The sequence below is a fragment of the Tenrec ecaudatus genome, chromosome 8 (genome assembly GCF_050624435.1).
Source record: "Tenrec ecaudatus isolate mTenEca1 chromosome 8, mTenEca1.hap1, whole genome shotgun sequence".
NCBI lineage: Eukaryota > Metazoa > Chordata > Mammalia > Afrosoricida > Tenrecidae > Tenrec > Tenrec ecaudatus.
In genome coordinates this window covers 143,261,827-143,284,526 of record NC_134537.1, presented here as the reverse complement: position 1 = coordinate 143,284,526, position 22,700 = coordinate 143,261,827, and the positions used below count along the sequence as shown (strand labels likewise).

Here is a 22,700-nt window from a genome sequence, read left to right as displayed (position 1 = left end):
CTTGGGGGACACACCTCACATGGAGAGATGCACAGTTCCAGAGAGTAGAGGCCTGCAGCACCTGCTCACACCTCCTCTCTGTGTTCCTTCCTATTGCTCACCAACATGCTATGTGGCCCGGGCCTATTGCTCACCAACACGTTATGTGGCCTGGGCCTATTGCTCATCAACACGTTACGTGGCCTGGGCCTATTGCTCATCAACACGTTACGTGGCCCGGGCCCTGGGGGAAGGAGGGAGAGAGCTTGTTCCGAGTGGCTCCCCGGCCTGGCAGCAACGCCACTGAATGCCAGGAGCCAGAGTCACTGAGAACTGCCTTCCATGAGCCTTTCCCATGCATGACGGACAGAGCCAGACATGAGAAACCAGGCTTGGGAAAACGCAACATAGCTTCTGGTTCTGCTTGGGGAAGACACAATAGAGCTTCTGGTTCTTCCCTAGATGGTGAAAAAGGATCACTGGTTCTCCCCTCCCAAGGTCAACTTTGGAAAAGCTGAGAGGGAAGGAGGGAGCCCAGGAAGGAAGTCAACAGACTAATGAAAAAATTGTGAAACCCAAGGAGATCAAAGACTGAGTTGTTGCTGTGTGTGTGTGTGTGGGTGTGGGTGTGTGTTGAGGGTGGGGGACGTGGAGGCTTCCCAGCTTGGAATAGAGAGTGATAGGAATGGACAGTGGGAAAAACAGCTTGTTTTGTGTGTAAACTTTTTTCTGACATTTTCCTGGCCTTACCTACGAATCTTGAAAGTACTATGGGCCACTCCCAGGACAAAGCAATCTGTCTTGGAAAGAGTGCGACCAGAGTGCTCCCTAGAGGCAAGGATGGTGAGACTTTGTGCGACATGCTTTGGACCTGTTGTCAGGAGAGATCAGTCCCTGGAGAAGCACATGATGCTCGGTGGAGGAGCGGGGCAGCGGGAAAGAGGCAGGCCCTCAATGAGATGGGCTGGCGCGATGGCCGCTACAATGGGCTCAAGCAATAGGGACGGTTAGGAGGGCGGCACAGGACCGGCAGTGTTTCCTTCTGTTGTACACAAGGTCGCTCTGAGTCGGAATTGACTCGATGGCACCTAACAACAACAACAACAACAACAACAACAACAACAAGAACCACACTGGGGTGATCATTGCTTGCTCCTTTACTAATCAAATTGCGATGCTGGCGCTGCCTGGTGGCGTGAGGAGTTGATATAATAGGTATTGATAGTCTAGCTACTCACACCTTCTTCTGCTGAACCCTGAGAACCAACTTATTAAACATCTAGATGGTCTGTTTCTGGTCGATGACGTTTCTCCAAGCATTAAATATGAAATACTGACTCTGCCGGGGTCACCAAGACCGGGACTCCCACTCTAGGGTGAACACTTGTCCTCCTTTAAGTCCCCAGGGGCTGGCACAGACTGGCCGCCAAGGCTCCTCCAGTACCCATGACCTGACAGGGTAGTGCTGCCAGGAGAGCTTGACCAGGCGAAGTAGAGAGACACCGGAAGGACGGAGCTATCTCCAGGAAAGACAGCACACGGGACAGGATGCACCAACTGCAGCCGGATGATTAGAACAAACGGACCTCAAAGAACTGTATTAATAATACAAAACAAGAACACAAGATAACGTTCATACGGGACACATTAGCAAGTTGCATGATCCATTTGAAGCACTCCCCCAGAATCCCACAGGAAAGGATTCATAGACTAAAGATAGCAATGCTAAAGAGACAAGGCAGCTAGAAGTAGAAGTACTGACATCTGATAATAAGAGTCACAGAGGAGGGAATAATATAATAATTACATGGAATATCTGAAAAGGAAAAAAAACGGAGGTGGAATTTTCCAGAAGAAATTAAAGATGACAAGGTCTTGGATTTGAAAGGCATCTCAAAAAAATGATGCAAAATAGGGAACTAAGGAAACCTAAAAAGACACATCATAGTAAAATTCAAGAATACAATGACAAGGAATTATGCTCCCCGCCCCCTCCCACTGCTCCAAACCCAGAGAGCAATAGATCACTCATAAAGGTACAAGGATCAGATGGCCATCCAACTGCTTAATAGCAATGCATCATAATATTTTTAATTTGTCTAGGAAAAGAAGTTCGAACTTTGGATTTTACATCGGACAAAATCCACATTCAAAGTTTAAGAAATAAGGAAACAACGTTCAGATTTGCAAAGGGTTGAGCAACAAGCACGTGACACAGGGACTCAAAATAAAAGCGCCTCTGGTAGAAGTGTGCAAATACGAAGGGAACCAACTCCAGGAAATAGTTCGAGAAACGCGAGAAGCAAGGGTGATAGGAGAGCTTGGTAAAGATTATTGCTGCCTTGAGAGGAGAAAAAGAAAGGAAGGAAGGAAGAAAAGGGAGGGAGGAGGGGAGAAGCCAGCCAGCGAGCTAGGGCGCCTAGGAGAGGGGCTAGCGCTCCGTGGGACTCCAGAACCAACTGTGAGCCTAGACCGTGTGCGTCCGCGCTGCGGGGCGGACTGAGTGAGTGAGGCCTGCGAGAATATTGACGCATGTATCATGTTACGGGGAAACGATGCTGATCGGTTTGCTTAGGGCAGCCTCCGGGATGCATACACAGGCGCCATCCTGATGATCTTGAGGACACAGGTAAAACGAATGCCTTTTAAACTAACAGGCTAAAGCCCGATCCATCCAGCAGGAACTAGGAAGGAGAAAACCAGAGACAGAGCCCAGCAAAAGGAAACTGCAAGGCGGTGATAGAAATGAACCGAATGACAATCGCTATAAAAGGGCTAAGCACACAATGAAAAGGCAGAAATTCTTATATTACAATCTAATAGTACACACCCTAGGGACACACCCTTAAAGTAAATGAACAAACAAACAAAATAGAAACATTGGGGTGAGAAAAATAAGTACCAGAGGGATAGAATGAAACAAGATAGACCAAGCAAATAAATATAAATAAAGCTAAGATAGCAGTCTTAATAACTGAAAATATAAAAATTAAGGCCAAAAATATCATAAGGGACAAATAAGGATGTTATAGACTAGGAATGAAAAAAATAAGCAAGAAGCTATAGCCACTGTGGACCTGTGTGGCTGGTCTGGGTGCCATCAAGCTGATTCGGTCTCATAGCAACCGCATGTGATGGAGGGAACTGTCATGGAGGGACTCCTCGGCGGCAAGCCGTACCAGGTTCTTCTCCCATACAGTCACCAGGTGAGCTCAAACTACAACCTTTGGGTTTGTAGCCGAGTGCTTAACTGCCGTGCCACCAGGGCCCCTCTGTAAACATACGTACAGCTAACAACAGCGAGCAGATTCAGCGATAAATATACCAACCGACAATTGTCATCAGAGATTTCAGTACACCACTGATAGAAAAAGGAAAGAAAAATTGAAAAATTGCATACTACAATTAGTCAGCTTGGGCAATTATGCATCTATATAATGAGCTCTGCATGGACACAGTCCTCTTAAGCACAGAGGGAGAATTAGGACCACTACTTCGGCCATAATAAATGACTCAAGAAATTCCGAAGGATAAATATAAAGATATAGTGTATGCTCATAAAACAAGAGAGAAATAAAATAATAAGCGCTAAAATCATCATATGTGTCTGGAAACTAAATAGTATATTGATGTATAACTTTGGAGTCTAAAAGGAAATCATATAAGAATTTAAGAGATGGTCCAACTAAAGAATAAGAAAACATTATGTGTAAATTTTGTAGTCTACAGTTCATAGTGTATGTGGAGCAAACTTTATAGCTTTGGATAGATTTCATAAGAATCAACAAAGGTTCAAATGCAGTAAAATAAAAAAGGCCCTCAACTGAAAAAGCTGGGAAAATAACCATGAAACAAAAACAAACAAATAAACAGAGAGAAGGGAAATAATTAAGAAAAGGGCAGAAGCCAAGGACATGGAGAACGATGATCATAGCGGTAACAGCAGAAGGGAGAAGCTGGCTCTTTGCAGATATTAATCAAGCAGATGTTGGCCGGTTGAGCAACCGCTTGACCCTTTTCTCCGAGCTGTTCGTCCTCCACAAACACAAGCTCCCTGACAGTCTTGTTTCAGTTTTATTGTAGCACTCACCACATTCCGTTCTGTACATTGTCCCTACCAGACTGCAAAGCTTCCTGAGGGCAAGGACCCCTCCCAATTCTTGTTCTCTCTGAGAGTGGCCCAACCTAGAAAGGCTGGTCACCAACACTGCTACTGTTGAATGTGGAATAGAGCCAGGTCAACGCGCTCTACCGAGTCAGGCGAGGGGGATAGGGTTGGAAAGGAAGAAGAAAGCGCTATTTTTTGCAGATAATAGAATCATATACATCAGAAACATGGAATCAACATACAAATTCTTAAAGTTAACCATGGGCCTGTAAAGAATGAAAATATAGCTCTTTGCCTGCAAGTATCAACTAGAAATGTAATACAAGTAAGATATCATCTATAGAAAAAACAAAACCCTATCTAGGGAATCATCATAAATACATAAAGCTTCTATGCATAAATCTTTAAAGTGCTGATAAAGAACACACCTGATAAACTGAGCAAATGAGTTCATATCACAAGATATTGACATCCCTTATGCTAATTTTTAAATTCAAGGCAATTGTAATAAAAATCCTAGTTGGTTTTTTAAAGAACTTGATAAACTTCCTTTAAATTTTACATGGAAGAATCAATGCCCACAAGTAGCTAAGTTTAAAAAAGAGAGAGAACTTGCCTTATTAAATTTTAAGAGATACAAAAAGAATCTTGATGAAAGCAGTGTGATAAGGTTTAAGAACAGGCAGACAGATCGATGGAACAGAATACAGGGTTCAGACACAAGAAGATATTTTCAGCATCTAAATCAACAAAGGGTTTTAGCTGGAATATATAAAGAACTCCTGAAAGTCAGTAGGAAAAGACAGCCACCCATAGGGGAAAGGGCAGAGCATTTAAACAGGCAAGTTACAACTTAAAAAACTTGCAGGCAAATCAAGAGAAGCTCAGATCCACTAGCCATCGCAGCAAGGCTCATGTATCATTGCCGTGATCCTCTAGAACAGTCCCCTGGGGCTCCTTAGGGTGTCCTCACCTGGTTCAGTTCTGTCATGTAGGGGCTCTACGGCTTAGAATGGACTTGATGGCACATGGTATCCACCAATCCTGACAGGAAAACACGTTGCCAAGCTTTTTCTCCCAAAGAGCTGCTGGTGGATCCGAACCACAGACCTCTTGGCTAGCAGCTGAGTTCTTACTCACTGCACCACCCAACCCCCTGCCCTCTAATCAGTTCTGACTCACACCAGAAAACAAGCCCGCTGCCATTGAGGTGATTCTGGCTCAGAGCAACCCTCTGTAGACCTTCTGAGACTATAAATATATAGAGGAACATACAGTCTTATCTTTCTCCTGTGGAGCAGCTGGTAGGTTTGAACAACAGACCTTGCAGTTAGCAGCCTAACAGCTAACCCAAACCAAACCAAACTCACTGCCATCAAGTCGATGCTGGCACATAGTGACCCTATAGGACAGGGTAGAGCTGCCCCTGTGAGTCCCCTAAACTGTAACTCTTCACGGGAGTAAAAAGCTCTGCCTTTCTCCCATGAATGGCTAGTGGTTTGAACTGCTGTCCTTGCATTCAGCAGCTCAACGTATAATTGCTACAAAGATGGGAAATAGGAGTCCTCTTGCAGGCTCTGGGAAGACCTGGTGCCATAAAAGTTACCCACCGGGCTGCTAATTGCAAGGTCAGCGGTTCAAAACCACCAGCTGCTCTGAGAAAGAGGGAGCTTTCGACTCCAATCCAGAGTTACACTCTGGGAAACCCACAGGGCTCTTTCTCCACCAGGGGAAGCTGGCTCAGGTGGGGCAGCCGGATGTTCAGTTGGACCTGACCAGCCATAGTCTGGGTCATTCCCTCTGGACTGGCTTCCTAACACCCTCCCACCAGCACCTGCTTCCAGTGAAGGAGAAGCAGGTAGTTCAGAAGGAGCAAGTCCCTTGGGGCTTAGAGTCGGTGCATGCCTTCAGAGTCGGGTGGGTGGGGGATGCTAGTTCCCCTCTGGGCTCCAGGCTGAAGTAGAGTCTTGGGACTGCTCCCAGGGACGTCCTACCTCATCGAAGTCAGCCACTTCCTCACAGTTCTCCAAGACCCGGGAGTAGAAGGCTTGCCCTGTGTGGGGGAAAGAGGAAATATCAGTCAGCCCTCTTCAGACGACGCACTAGGGGTCTGCAGTCGGAGCTTCGGTCCTGTAGCCACCACTACAGCGCCGGGGATTTGCAAAGTACTTGTTATGGCGCATGGAACCTCATCTCTGAGCAGCACTCTTCTGGCTGAGCCAAGTTCTTCCCAGGTAAACTGATCCTCTTTGCAGTCCCATGAGGTAGGAAGGTCAGAGGCCATGAACTCCATGAGGCCGGAGAGGGGTGCAAGACAGAGGAGAGGCAGGTCTGGGGGTAGACCAGGTCTCTCTTCTCCACCGCGCTGCTCCCTCAGTGATTGTCTTGGCCTTCTCTTGCAGCCTCCTCGGCTCTACCAGCTTGTCCTGCTTCTGCTGCCCTGGCTCCAGCTACCCACAGCAGAAATCTCAATGCCACCCCAATGCCAAAGTCAATGCCATCAAGTCAATGTCAACCCATACCAACCCTGTGGGGCAGAGTAAAACTGTCTCCTCTGTGAGTTGTCAAGACTGGACTTATTTATGGGAGTAGAGAGCACCGTCTCCTCCCTTGGAGCAGATGGTGGTTTCGAACTGCTGACCTTGCAGTAAAGAGCCCATAAGAGACCTGGCACTATGCCACCAGGGCTATGGTTACCCTTAGCAGAAGCCTGGGCCAGAGGCAGGCAAAGCCCCAGCTCCTTGCATGGCTGCAGCCCTAGCCAAGGCTCTTGCCCAAGTCAGGCCTGGCCAAGCACTCAGGTTTCAGCACTTCTTCAAGGTGAAGGGTTTTACCCTCTCCCATTCTCATCTTTGATGCTTTGGGGTCAGCCTTTCTGTTGTCCTGTATGGCCAGGTAGACGCCTGCTCAGAGCAACCTCACAAAACAGAATCCAACTGCCCCACAGCGTTTGGGGAGCTGTGTTCTTTGTGGGAACAGATCCCCCCGCCTTTCACTCACAGAACCTCTGGGTGGGTTTGGGGGACAGCACGTAGCTGTTGGTGGCCCCAGGGCTCTGTTACAGACCGGAAAGCCTTAGATGCTTTCTTTCCTTTAGTCTTTTAGCTGGCTTACACGTCTGCGACCACCATAGGTAACAGAGTTCGTGGAATGCAGAGACAACTGTTGCCAAACTACCCCCCCCACCTTCACACACCCTTCCATCAGGCCATGTGCACAAACAGAGGAGAGCCACGGGAAAGCTGCTCTCTTCCCCTGGCCCGGTGGGTCAGCGCTGACCCAGGCGCCGCTCAAGAGGTCAGGCCAGGTTGAGGCAGTGGGGGAGGCAAAGTGTGGGGGATACTGGCTCCGTTCAGTTCACTTTGGGTGACACTCCCTGGAGTTGATGATGTCCCAGGCCTTGTGCTGGGGACTTGGGCCACAGAGATGGAGGCATGGATTCTGGCTCTCAAGGAACTTGACTGTCTAGTAGGGCAAGGCAGGGAGTTGGCAGAGATATCCCGTCCGGTACTATACAACACATACCTACTCTAAGTCACAATTTCAGACAAGGAACAGAGCAGCACCGAGCATGTTGGGTAAAGGCTGTCCTGGAGGCCTGGGGACATATGGGAAGGGTCGTGATTTCTTTGAGGGGAACCCTGGAGATGGGATGAATTTTTTTAAATACCATTATTATTTAGGATTCATTTCTTATCCTCTGTCAACTCTGTACCACCCTAAAAAAGGAGAAAAATACATCTAGGACAACATCCTGTTTATAAAAACAAGGCAGGCCCCCAGCGATCTGCATATAGTTTGCATGTAAATAGGAACTCTCTCAAACCGAGGCAATGCCCAGTGACTATTACCCTCAAGCAGTGGCTCCCAACCTTCCTCAGGCTGCGACCCTTTAACACAGTTCCTCATGTGGTGGTGACCCCCAACCGTACAATTATTTTGATCCCCAACCAGACCGTCATTTTGTTACTGTTATGAATCGTCATATAAGTATCTGGTAGGCAGAATGTATTTTCATGGTTACAATTTGAACATAAGTAAAACATAGTGATTCGTCACAAAACAATATGTCATTATACATTGTGAACTATTTATTTCTAATGACAAATAATTGAAATGCTGTCTTGAAGCATGGTGTAGCATGGGTACTCCTATGTGGGTATATCTGCATGTGGGCGGTCCCACCTGGAGACAGATAGAGGAGCGGTGTCTTGGTCCTAAGACCATCAGAAATATGCATTTTCCGATGGTCATGGGCAACCCCTGTGAAAGGGTCTTTTGATCCCCACAGGTTGAGAACCACTGCCCTAAACATTGGAACTCACCAACCATCCTGCGGGAGAAAGATATGGCGGTTGGCGTCTGTAAAGATGACAGCCTTGGGAACCCCAGGGGCCCTGTAGGGCTGTTCTCAGCTGGACTTGACTCCACGGCACGGAGTTGGGGTTCTCTCTGGGGAGTGAGAAGGGGTGAAGGCAGCATTCTGTGATCTTTTACTGTAGACTTCAGTCTACGCTCTTCTCTAGTCATCAGTGGGGGAAATGCGTTCACATCTCCAACCTAAGTCGGTGCAGGTCCATTTGATGGCTCTCTCAGGGGTGAGCTCTGTCCCTCTCTGGGGTTAGTTTGGGTTGTCCCTGGAGGGCCAGGGACCCAGGAGAGGACTAGGCACAAAACTCTCAGTAGACCGGCAGCACAGGCCAAGGGGCTTGGAGGCGAGCTCCGGTGGGCAATCCAGCGAGATCCATAAGGAGTGGGCATCACCAAGCAGGCTGGGTCTAGCCCCAATGGCTGCTTGTGTCCTAAGAGGGCTGGTTGGCACAGCAGTCTCAGAGCCCCTGGGGGGCACAAATGGTTACCGTGCTCTGAGGTGAACTGAAAGGCTGCAGATTCAAGCCCACCCACCAGCACCCAGCCGTCTGCTTTGAAAAAACCACCATCGAAACCCCAGGGAGCAGTGCTACTCTGGCTCCCAGGGTCACCGTGGACCCGAGTTGCCAAATGGCAACCAGTTTACAGAGGTCTCAAGGGTTTGTCCTTTTTTCCTGATCACTCAGGAGCTGGTCCCTGTTCGGTCCAGGGGCTCCCCTTGGCAAGAGGCTCGGAGGTCTGATGGAGCTAGAAGGGCTGGGGAAGGTGTGGGGAAGGTGTGGAGAGGGGGCATGTGGGGGAGCGTGTGTCCAGGGTCGTGAGAAAGAACAAGGGTGACAGATCCAAGACGGGGAAGGGGGAAACGGCAGCACTGGAGCACTCCCTGAGAACAAAGCGGAACCCAAGAGCAGTCTCACCGGCAACCCCAAGGCAGCCAGTGGGGCAGAAGGAACCATGAACCTGAACTGCCACCAGTAACACACAGTATCAACTGAGAGCCAGGTGGAACATACTTGTGCATTGGCCCTTCCCGGAGACCCTGTGGCTCTGCTTCAGGCTTTCATCTTAGGAGGCCTTAATGAGCCCTTAACTGCTTCAGAGTCTCTCTGAGTGACAAATGGAGCCACCCAGGCAGGGATAAAGGTTGGGAGGGCTCTTCAAATGGTGCCAGGGTCCCAGCACGCAGGAAACCACAGAGACTCGCCCCTCCCTTGCTTGCATGGTTCCTGTAGCCTTGGAACGGATGGCATGAAACACAGTGGGATTTGCCATGGCAGAATGCATAGAGTACAGCTCTGTTTCAAAGGCAATAACAGTGCATTGATTTGGAGCCTGGGGATTTAGGAAGTGGTGAGTATTCTCAATTTACCTAGTTAGGTACCGAAAAGTCAAAGGTAGGGACTTGGCTGAAACAATGCAATTGTACAAAAACTGTGCAAAGTCTGATTTACAATAAAGAGGCCTTCTGTGTTGATCAAAGGCCTCTCTTCAGGAAGGTTGTCTGTAAGCAGAGGCAGGGCTCATTCACGCATTCTGTTCATCAGAGCAGGGTCAGGGCTGCCATCCCCCTTTCCGTGTGCTCGGTGCGAATCATAGCCCAAGACGCTTGTTTCAAGTCCATTTCTAGTTCACAGCTACTGCACAGAACACCAGTCTTATTGACTTCTTGGTTTCCTTTTAAATGACTTTCAGGCAAAGCCATTTACAATCCCAATATCAAATCACGGTCCTCGCCACAGGGAAGATTGGGAATAAAGCGTAAGAACAAGAAAATAGCCTCTTCCCTGCAGTGGAGAGGCTTCTGTGGACCGAGGGAGAGGAGGTTAGGCAGGGAAATTGGTTAGCAATTGCTTTCTCTGTGCATCAGGGGCTCATGGGAGAGTTGAGCAGTTTGACTTGAAATAAACACCTCGCCGAGTCAATCAGTGGAGTTAGAACAGCAGCTCCTGGGCTCACTCTGGTCATAAGGATCAGATCGGATATACTCATAGCCAATTTGAGGAACTCTAGAGTCCGGAGCTTAATATCAGTCACTCACATGTCACTGCTGTTCTAAAACACCGACCCTGGAGAGCTACCCTCCTCAATAAAGCAGGAACACCACCGCCATTGACTTGATCCTGAATCTCAGGCTTCTGTGGGACAGAGTAGAATTGCTAGGGTTTCTGAGGCTGCAGACGTTGATGAAAGCAGACAGTCACATTCTGCTCCTGCTCAGAAGTTGGTGGGTTCAAGCCATTGCACTTGCAGTTCACAGCCCAAAACTTAACCCACCATGCTCCTAAGGCTCCCAGTTCTCAACCTTCCTAATGCCACGATCCTTTCATACAGTTCCTCATGTTGTGGTGACCCTCCCACCAACCATATTTTCGTGGCTACTTCGTCACTGTCATTTTGCTACTGTTATGAATCGGGCGACCCCTGTGAAAGGGTCATTTGACCCTCCAGAGGGGTCGCGACCCACAGGTTGAGAACCACTGCAGTAGAGGATCAGTGAAAAAGAAGGAGACCTCCAAGGAGCCAGATGGACACAGTGGCTGCAACAAAGAGCTCAGTGTGAGGCTGGCGCTGGACCAGGAAAAGCTTTGTTCTATTGCACATGGGGTCACTGGGAGCTGGGGTCCAGCATCGACCACCACAATAGCTACCTTCCACATGAAAGTGAGCTCCAGGGCTTATTTAATATGTAGTACAGAGTTCTGGGGTTTCATGGGACATGACTTAAGCACACACAATGTCCCATGTGCACAAAATAATTCCCCCTATCATATAGTTTCTCAACTGAAAGAATTGAGAGGGGAAAAAAAGTCAAGCCTCAAGTTGAACTATTGAAGGATTCTATGTGCAAGATATTGAATGATGGCAGGAAGCATTTCAAAGAGATGAAAGGAATATGCAGAGTCACTGCACCAAACAGGATTTGGTCACCACTCAACCATTTCCAAGAGGTAGCATATTTTCAGGGGTCCTGAAGGAAGAAGGCCAAGATGCACCGAAGGCATTAGCCACAAACAAGGCCTCAGGAAATTGATGGAAAACAATCAAAATGTTTCAATAAGCCGAGGCAGCACTGGAAAACCTCATTAGTCTACCCTGAGCCATTTGGAACACAGCTACTTGGCCAACGGACTGAACAAGAGCCACATCGGTGCCCATTCTCAAGGAAGTTGACCCAACAGAATGTCGACATCAGCTAACAATGTCATTACTACTGTACATAAGTACAAATTTGCTGAAGGTAATTAACAAAACCGTTTCATCAATCTATCAGCAGGGAGCTGCCAGAAATGCAAGCCAGATTCAGAAGACAAGGACAGAGCGATATCACTGTGACCATCAGATGGGTCTTTGCTGAAAGCAAAGAATCTAAGACAGATAGTTAATGGTTTGAATCCTAAAAAGTGACAAGCAACATTCAAAAAAATGGAAATTTCAGAACACTTAAGAGTGTCCATAGGAAACCTATACAGTGACCGAAAGGCAGTCATCTGGACAGTGCAGGTTTTACAATCGGGACAGGTGTGCACCAGGGCTGTATCCCCTCACATGCTCTATGCTGACAAATAACCTGAGCAGATGGAGGACCACACGGAGAAGGAAGATCCTCACGGAACAGCAGTCGAGAAGCCAAACAGCACACTGCATTGGGGCAAATCTTCTACACGAGCTCTTCAAAGTGTCCAAGAGCCAAGGTGTCCCTTTGAGGATGAAGGGGTGCCTGTCCTAAGCCGTGACCCTTTCGATTGCCTCCTGTGTGTTGGCAGTGCGGATGCCTTTGAATCATAGTGCCGGGACAGCATGCTCCACTTTCCCTAGCATGGTGTCCTTCTCCACGGACCAGTCTCTCTGACAAAGGCCCATCCTGGCTTCTGAGGAGCACGCAGGCTGTACTTCCGCCGAGACAGACTGGTCTGTTCTTCAGGAAGTCCTCAAAAAAGCAAGGAAGCCTTTGTTACAGTTGCACATGGGCATGATGTGCCATGAAGCCAATGTGCCATGAAGCCATGTGCCATGAAGCCAATGTGCCATGAAGCCAAGTGGAACCCAATTACTCAGAGAGACTGGGGAGAAGAGAGAGCTAAGAGAAGTCCAGGCAGAAAGAACCGTGTGCGCAAATGTTTGAAAGTGCAGAGTAGAGAATGGGATTTGGAAGGTGCTGGATAGGAGCAGGGGGCTTTTATGAGGAGAAAAGCAGGCTCGAGGGAAACATCTGAGGTCCTTAGGGGCCTACAGCAGGATACTGGGGTCTCTGAAGGAGAATGATCCGAAGACAAGCTGCAGGGACATCCTGGTTTTGCCCAGAAAGCAGCTCTCGGGCCAGAATCGCAGCACCGAGTGTAATTTCTGTTGTCCTATGTTAGCTGGAGATAGAGCCAAATACTCTTTGCTAATGACTGAGACTCGTGCCTGGACTTGACCCTGTCATTGCCTTGTGTTAATTTAAACTTGCTGTGTGTATTGCCTTTGATGGGCTGTATTGGAAGAGGCTTAGCAAGTACCACTGCCCCCCCCGAGATGTTATGCTCATCCCAGGTATCCACAGTTTCTCCATGCCTACCCAGATCTGTGAGGGGTAGCCCTGCTAAGCTGTCATTCTTTGCAGTTCAGATCAGCCTGGTCTGCTCTGAAGGAACTCCCACGGAGCCCCAAGAAACAAGTTCTGGCATCCTTGCCTGCAGGAAAAAGAACCAGGCCCATTCAGTCTTGTGTCTGGCTCGATGCTCATGCTCTGAAAACCTGGAGCTCATTATCCAACCCCTTGGGGGCTTGGAATCATACTCTAAATTCAAACCCACTGCTGTCGAGTCCATTCAGACTCATTCTGTAGGACATCTATTTATCCATAATCATCCTACAGGACAGGAAAGGCTGCAATCATCTTGTTGCACCGTAGTGTTGCTAGGATCGTGATGCCACTGACATTTCCAATCTCAGCAGAGTTGCCATGGTAGATAGGTTTCGAGGAAACTTCTAGATTAAGCAGACTAGGAAGAAAGACCTGGTTATCTACTTCTGAAAAAGATGGCCAACACAAACCTTATGAATAGCAGCAGAACATTGTCTGATGCAATGCCAGAGGATGTGTCCCTCATGCTGGAAGGACTCAAAGTACACTGCGGGAAGAGCTACCTTAGTAGAGTAGATTCAGCCTTCAGGATACAGATGAAGTAAAGCTTTCAGGACGTTCCTTTGCCAATGTGCCATGACTCAACATTAGAGAAAGTGGTTGCAAACATCCGTTGATAATCGGAGCATGACGAGTTCAAAGTATCGATCTAGGAACATTTGGCTTTGTTCAAAATGAAATGGAACACATGATTTGATATCCTAGGCATTCATGAGCTGAAATGGACCGGCATTGGCCATTTGGAATCAGACAGTCATATGGGCAACTATGCTAGGAATGACAGGCTGAAGAGACAGCGTCACATTCATTGTCAAAAAGCACATTTCAAGATCTGTCCTAAAGTACCATGCTGTTAGTGAAAAGATAATATTCTCACAATCCCAAGGAAAACCAGTTAACACAATTATCATTCAAATTTATGCACCAACCACTAATGTCAAAGATGAAGAAACTAAAGATTTTCACTAACTTCTACCACCTGAATTGGATCACACATGCAGTCAAGATTCAGTGATAATTAATGATGATTCCAATGTGAACGTTGGCAACAGAAGAAGGATAAGTAGATAGAAAATAAAGTGCTGGCGACAGAGACAAACTTGGAGATCACAAGATAGAATTTTCCAAGACCAACCACTTATTCATGGCAACTGCCCCTTTCAACAATATAAATGATGAGTTACAAACACAGACCCCAGCAGGTGGAGTGCACAGGAATCAAATAAACCATATCTGCTGAAAAGATGATGGGGAAGCTCAACATCATCAGTGCGAGCAGTCAGCAGCTGATTGCAGACTAGATCATCTGTTGCTCTTAGGCAAGTTCAAGTTGAAGCTGAAGAAAGTAAACAAGTACAAGAGAATCAAAGTGCAGCCATGGACACATTTCACCTGAATTGAGACATCATGTCCAGAATAGATTTGCCACATTGAACACTAATGACCAAGACCAGACAAGTTGTAGGAAGACATTCAGGACAACATGCACAAAGACAGCAAAAGGTCATTACAAAGATATGAAAGAAAGGACAAAATAATGGTCAGAGGAGCCCCTGAAACGTGCTCCTGAACATAGAGCAGCTAAAGTGAATGGAAGAAATGATGCACTAATGAGCTAAAAAGATTACAAAGGGTATTGAGAAGACCAAGTAAAGTATTGTAATGAAATGTACAAAAACCTGGGTCTAGAAAAAGCAAAAGAGACACTTGGCATTTCTCAAACACAAGGAACTGAAGAAAAGGCTTGGGTGGAGTAGCAGTATTAAAGGATTCTTCAGACAAATATTGGAAAACAAACCAGAACTCACTGCCATTTGAGCGATTTTGACTCTTAGTGACCCTGTAAAGCAGTGGTTCTCAACCTGTGGGTCCTGACCCCTTAGGGGGTCGCCTGATTCATAACAGTAGCAAAATTACAATTATGAAGTAGCAACGAAAATAATTTCATGGCTGGGCAGGGGGCAGTCACCAAAACATGAGGACCTGGATTACAGGGTGTGGCATTCGGAAGGTTGAGACCACTGCTCTATGGGGTTCCTAAGACTGAGCATCTTCACAGGAGCAGACAGACTTTTCTCTCACAGAGGAAGATGGAGGGAACACAGAGAGCAAAAAGAACTGGTAGACAGCCAACCATTTCAAGAGGAAACATGTTTAAGAACAGACAGTATTGAAGGAAGACATCCAAGCTTCACTGACGGCACTGGAGGGAAAAACAAGGCTCCGGGATTAACAGAACATGGATTGAGGTGTTTCAACAAATGAAAGCACTCACACATCTATGCCAAGAAACTTGGAAATCAGCTTCCTGGTCAGCTAGCTGGGAAAGATCCATATATGTGTTTATTCCAAAGAAAGGTGATCCAATGGAATGCAAAATTTCTCTAACAATACTGTTAACACTACATGTGAGTGAAATTATGCTGAAGATGATTTTTAAGTTGTTACACTAGTACAGCAACAGGAAACTTCCAGAATTTCAAGCTGGATTCAGCAGAGTACATGGATCGAGGGATATCATTGCTGTTGTCAGATGGGTCTTAGCTCTCAGAAAATATATTACTGTGTCTTATGGACTATTCAAAGGTACTCAGCTGTATGGAAAATAATCAATTAAGTATAACATTTGGGGAGAATGGGAAATCCAGAACTCTTCATTGTGTTCATGCGGAACCTGTGCATAGGCCAAGAGACAGTCATTAGAACAACACAAGGGAGAAATGATGTGGCTTAAAAGTCAAGAGAAGTGGGAATCTAGAGTCTAGCCTTTCATTACACTTTCCCCATCTGTTTTATGAGCAAATAATCTGAGAAGCTGGACTATGTAAAGAAGAACGTGACACTAGGATTGGAGAAAAGTGCATTAACAACATGCGATAGGCAGATGGCACAGCCCTGCTTCCTGAAAGTGAAGAGGACTCGAAGCACTTGCTGATGAACAGCAAAGACCACAGCCTTCAGGAGGAATTCCATCCTAACATAAAAACAGACACACACACACGAACAAAACCCTCAATACTGGACCAATGAACAGCATCATGATAAGCAATGAAAAGATGAAACTAATCAAGGGTTTCCTTTTACTTGACTCCTCAATCAACACCAATCAACTGAACATACTGCCACTGAGTCAATTCTGACTAACAGCAACCCAATATAGGGTTCCTAAAGCTGTACATATTTATTGAAACAGAGCTTAATTTCATCTCATGGAGTGACTGGTGGTTTTGAACTCTCAGCCTTGTTATTAGCAATGCAATGCTTACCTGACAGCACCACCAGTACTCTTCAATCAACACCAGCACCGAAGAACTCAAAGAACAGGTCTTTCACTTGCATGCAGAGCCTTCCATATTTTGCTGAGGAGGTGGGTGGGTGACAGTGGGACTGTGGTCCTAAAGGTCCACAGGTCCATATCAATGGATAGGCGCTTATTCCATGGTTCAAGATCTTCTCGGTTGAAGCCAGTGAAGTAGGCAAGGTCACGTGGAGAACAAAGCCTAATCTCTTTGGATGACTCTGGTAAGATGGTGACTTAGATAGACTTGCTGAACTTACCCTGCACACAGCTAAGATGTCTGAAAGAGCATGAAGAGGAGTTACTGGGAGCCCTGGACCTCTGGAGAAAGTGTGGCTGAGTGAGCCACACCTACCAACAGGGCAAACAAGGGGTTTGGGGTGGAGTGGGGATGGGGGAATCCACATGTAGACAGTGAGTAGATTGGTGAATTCTCGGCTTGCTGAACTGTTCCAGCCACAGCCCAGGCCACTCTCCAGTGCCCAACGACCAGGAAACGGTACAGCAAATTCTCTGCTAGCCAACCACGAACCAGCCAGCTCCCCCCACAGCAAAGAGCAATCGCAAATACCCAACAAGAAGAAAGGTGGCTCTTTCCCACTAGTTGTAGCTGTTGGAAGTGCTAGAGTGGCTGGGTCGGTGGGAATGAGAAAGGAATAATGAAACCCACACAAAACAAAAAATAAAAGCAAGCACCTGGCATGAACAGCAAACACATGGAAACCACATACACACACACACACACACTCAACAAGTCCGGAACCAGTAGCTCTTTTCTCTTTCTCAGTCAGCAATGTGTTCTTAGCAAAGTCTCCCGCAAGATGCACACAGGAGGAATGTAGCCATGGGTGTGTGACATGTGTGTGGAAAGGGACTTATCTGGCCAATGGTGGGTCGTAGGAAGTTAGGGACTAGTCTCCTGTCTTGTGTCCTGCATCTTTCTGTGGTTGGTTTACCAAAATATCACGTGAAGGGCTCAACAGTAACAAAAAAGGCCAAAGCCTACTCTGGCTAGTGTTTTTTTCTCAAGACCCCTATCCTGAAGCAAACCTTTGTGGATATCAGGGGATGTAGGCAGCAAAGTTGGTTCACTCCTATTGCTGCACTGCAGATAGTTCATCAAAACAAATGAAAGAAGAAAGGGGAAAAAAGCAAACAGTCCCAGTTAGTCCTGGAAGCTGCTTCAGCCCTAAAGTACTCCAAGAGATCAGAGCCTCTACTGGAGCAGATTACTGGACTGGGTGGGTGATCCCAGCCTTTGCTGCCTCCAAGCTGTGAATAAGTGGACCAGCATCCCCTGACATCAAGGAGTCGTGGAGAACCTGGGATAGCTCATTCACTCCCTCCACTATCCTTCTCTGCTGTGTTCCTGGCTGGTATGGGACTTCTTTCAGACTATACTCACAGTCCCAGACATATGAAAGAAGGGTACCACCCTCCTCTGGTTTCACTAGGTTGGTTGTCATTCACTCCTCCATTCATTCAATAATGACACTAAATGTCAATGGATTAAATACACCAGTCAAGAGACAAAGACTAGTAGAATGGATAAGAAAATGAGACACATTGATATGCTGCTTACCAGAAACACAGCTTAGACACAAAGACAAAAAGAGACCAAAACTTAAAGCATGGGGGGGGCGGGGAAATCAAGCTAATAGCAAAGAGACAGACAGAGAGAGAGAGAGAGAGAGAGAGAGAGAGAGATGACCAGTTAATCCTTGTCAAGGTAAAAGACATCAGGAGAAACAAAAAAGGGGGTATTATATAATGATTAAAGGGACAATGGAACAAGAAAGCACAATTGTTTAACACCTCTACACCTGGTGAAAGACTCTCAAAATCCAGTGATCAAATTCTTATGGAGTTGAAGAGAAAAATAGACGATATTACTAATGATAGTAAGACTTCAAGACAGCACCCTTAAGGAAGAACAGAACAACTATAAAGAAATAACAACGGCATAGAAAGACTAACCAACACATTTAATCAACTTGTCCTCTTAGACATATACAGAACCCGCCACTAAACCACAACACAATATACATGCTTTTTCAGTGCACACAGAACATTCTTCAGATTAGACTACATGTAACCTTCTTCAGACTAGACTACATGTTAGGCCACAAAGTAAGTCTTGGTAAATTTTAAAACACTGAGATATTACAAACCATTCTCTCAAATCACAACACTATAAAATTAGCAATAAACAATAGAAAGATGGGGGGGGGGATTAAAAGCATGGAAATTGGACCACAGGCTGCCTAAAAACTACTGGGTAATTGAAGAAATAAGAAATGAAAACATTAAATTCCTTTAAAAAGAGAAAGAAGGGAACAGAAATACAACTTGCCAATCTTCTGAGAGAAAGCAAAAGCAGTGCTTAGGGGGCATTTCTAGCAATAAACGCACACTCAAACAAGAAGACAGACTCAAGGTTAACTCCCTAACTCAATGTCTTCAACAGTTAGCACAAGAGCAGCAAAATAACTATGAACCATCACATAAAAAGAAGTAATAAAGATTTTAGAACAGAAGTTAAAAAAACAGAAGTAAATTAATTAGAAAACAGAAAAACAATAGAAGCAACAGGACAAGAGGTTGGCCCTTTGAAAGGTTAACAGGATTGACAAACCACTGGCAAATTTTACAGAGGAAAAGAAAGGGAATATGTAAATGTTTCAACTAAGAAACAAAATGGGTGCCATCACAACAGAACCAACTAAAAGACTGTACTCTAAAATATTTGAAAACCTAGAAGAAACTAACACATTTCTAGAAATATTTTGTCTACTTAAACTAACAGATTGGTGTAGAAAATTACAACAGACTCATAGCAAAAGAAGAGAAACATTAGATTATTTTTAAAAATCTCACCCCCCACCAAAAAAATCCATTGAATTGTATGACAAGTGAATTATCTATCAATAGGTCTGTTCAGAAAAATCAGGACCAGAGGGTTTCACTAGGAACTCTACCAAATACTCAGAGAAATGTTGACACCAGTCCTACTCAAACTAGTCCAGACTATAGAAAGGAGCAGAAACTCCTGAATTTATTTTAAGAAATGACCATACCTTAATATTAACCAGGCAAAGGTATTATTAGAATAGAAAATTATAGATGAATATCTCTTGTGAACACAAGTGCAAAAATTCTCAACAATATTCTAGGCAATATATATAACCTCCCAGGGCCAACAATGAGAACAGAGATACCAGGAGGATTAGGAGAGGGTGGGGATCAACCTAGAAGCCTCTCCCAGGGGGGACAAACAACAGAAAAGTGGATGAGGGGCAATGGAGGATGATGTAAGATATGAAAACAATAATCTATAACTTATCAAGGATTTGTGAGGGAGGGTGGATGGAGGACGTAAGGGAGAAGAAATGGGGAGGTGATATCAGGGGCTCAAGTGGGAAGAGAATGCTTTAGAACTTTCCTCTAGTTCTTAAATGCTTCCTCCCCCCACTATCATGATCCCAATTTTACCTTACAAATCTGTCTAGACCAGAGGATGTACACTGGTACAGATAGGAACTGGAAACACAGGGAATCCAGGACAGATGACCCCTTCAGGACCAGTGGTGAGAGTGGCGATACTGGGAGGTTAGAGGGAAAGTGGGGTAGAAAAGGGGAACCGATTACAAGGATCTACATATAACCTCCTCCCTGGGGGACAGACAACAGAAAAGTGGGTGAAGGGAGACATTGGACAGTGTAGCAGAGCAGCAGGGGGAGCAGAGTGATGAAATCCCTGGGGAATACCAAAAATAGACTTTGGAGACAGTGTGGCACCTCATCAGACTCGACTGGAAAACCGTAAAGGCCAACAAACAGACTTTGAACTATTATAGGCTTTTCCATTTTTGTTAGTGGCTTTCTTTTTGTTATTGTTATTTTGGTTTTTGTTGTTATTGTTTTGTTGGTTTTGACTTCTTTTGTTGTTTTATTTGGCTTTGCCTGGTTTTTGCACTTATTAATGAATCTGCATGTCTATCTAGATAAGATAGGTGGGATGAATAATTTGGAGATGAAAGGAACAGGACCACTGCTCCTGGGGAGCATATGGGAGAAGGGAATGGGCGGAGGGGAACCAACCCAGGGACAAGGGAACAACAAGTGAACTATCATCAATGGATTATAGTTAGTAGGTAGTAGGATGCCTAGTGGGGCTTAATCAAGGGCAATGTAGCAGCAAGGAATTACTAAATCTGAATGAAAGCTGAACATGATGGTGAGACAAGAGGAAAGTAAAAGGAAATACAGGAAAGAAATAGGATGCAAAGGACAGTTATAGAGGCCTAAATACAGGCATGTACATATGTAAAGACAGGAATAGAACTATGCACTCATATCTAGATGTTAAATATTAAGGCTGCAGATGGACATTGGGCCTCGACTCAAGTACCCCCTTAACACAAGAACACTTTGTTCTAACAATCCTGCATTCTGTTATGCTCACCTTCCCTTCACGACACAATGCCTGAAGACAAAATGGGTGCATAACCAAATGTGGTGAAGAAAGCTGATGGTGCCCGGCTATCAAAAGAAATAGCATCTGGGGTCTTAAAGGCTTGATGATAAACAAGTGGCCATCTAACTGAGAAGCAACAAAGTCTACATGGAAAACGCACACCAGTCTGTGTGATCATGACATGTCAATGGGATCAGGTATCAGGCAACTAAGACCCAGAAGAAAACCATACCCAAGGTGAATGGGTGGCGGGGGGAGGGGCATGGAGTGGAGACCCAATGCCCATCTGTAGAAAATTGGACATCCCCTCACAGAGGGGTTACAAGGTAAGAGGTGAGCCAGTCAGGGGGCAGTACAGCACCTATGAAACACACAACTTTCCTCTAGTTCTTTGGTGCTTCCTTCACCCCACTATCATGACCTCAATTTTACCTTACAAATTAGACCAGAGCATGCGCACTGCTACAGATAAGAGCATCAGGCATCAAAGAACAAAAATATCAAATCATTGTGAATGAGGGGGAGTGCAGATTGGGGACCCAAGAGTCATCTGTAGGCAACTGGGCATCCCCTTACAAAAGGGTCGCAGGGAGGATATGAACCAGTCAGGGTGCAGTGTAGCAACGATCAAACATACAACTTTCCTCTTGTACCTAAATGATCCCCCCCACTCCCCAACCTACTATCATGATCCCAATTTTCCCTTGCAAATCCAGCTAGACGAGAGGATGCACACTAGTACAGAGAGGAACTGGAAACACAGGGAATCCAGGGCAGCTGATCCCTTCAGGACCAGTGCTGAGAGTGGCAATACCTGGAGGGTGGAGTAGAAAGGGAAACTGATCACAAGGATCTATATATAACCTCCTCCGTGGGGGACGGACAACAGAACAGTGGGTGAAGGGAGACACCGGACAGTGTAAGACCAAGTAATAATAATTTATAAATTATCAAGGGTTCATGAGGGAGGGGGGAGCAGGGAGGGGAAAATGAGGAGCTTATACCAAGGGCTCAAGTAGAAAGCAAATGTCTTGAGAATGATGACAGCAACAAATGTACATATCTGTTTGACACAATGGATGTATGCATGGATTCTGTTAAGAGTTGTAGGAGCCCCCAATAAAATAATTTTTAAAAACCTTATCAAAGATTCGTGAGGGAGGGTGGGTGGGGGAGGGAGGGGAAAGAAATGGGGAACTGATATCAGGGGCTCAAGTGGGAAGAGAAGGCCTTGAAAATGACGATGGAGGCATATGAGCAAATGTGCTTGACACATTGGATGAATATATGGATTTTGATAAGAGATGTAAGAGCCCCCAATACAAGTATTTGTACAAAAAAAGTGCTGAAAAAACTCGGCTTATACTTGAGTGTGTATGGTACTTAGGACGGCATCTGGTGCATGGTTCCTGACTCAGTCAGAAAGAGCTATTGTCATTCTACTAAGGTTTTTCCTTCAGACTATGTGCTTAACTATGAAAATGGCCTCCTCTATAAGGAACCATGGCCGTAGCTTATTTGTAGTGTTATAGGATCAGAAACCTAGTTTCTTCTCATCTTATGTAATACTTCCCAAGGTTTAAGCACTTTAGGTGTGATTATGCCTCTTTTTAAACTAAGGTAAAAGTTACATTCACGGATCTTAAGTTACAATTCGAGGCATTTCTATAAATACTTGTACCACTATAACCACCACACCACATTCAAGATAAGGTGTTCCAGATAAAGAACGTTAAGATTTCCCCAGAATGTTTCCTCTTGTCCCATTCCAGTCAATTGGCATCTCCTTCAAGATAACACTACTCTAATTTCTATCCCCTGAGGCTAGTTAGTCAGTTTT

At 45.7% G+C, this 22,700-nt stretch overlaps 1 protein-coding gene across 3 annotated transcripts in view; it reads right to left on the bottom strand.

The window, feature by feature from the left end:
• Positions 1–22,700, bottom strand: part of OTOF (otoferlin) — a 110,845-nt gene that overhangs the window by 72,793 nt on the left and 15,352 nt on the right. For all 3 annotated transcript variants that reach the window (XM_075555807.1, XM_075555806.1, XM_075555808.1), the window contains exon 2: positions 6,082–6,140. In XM_075555807.1, coding sequence (XP_075411922.1) covers positions 6,082–6,140 — 59 coding nt within the window. The remainder of the gene's footprint in view (positions 1–6,081; positions 6,141–22,700) is intronic.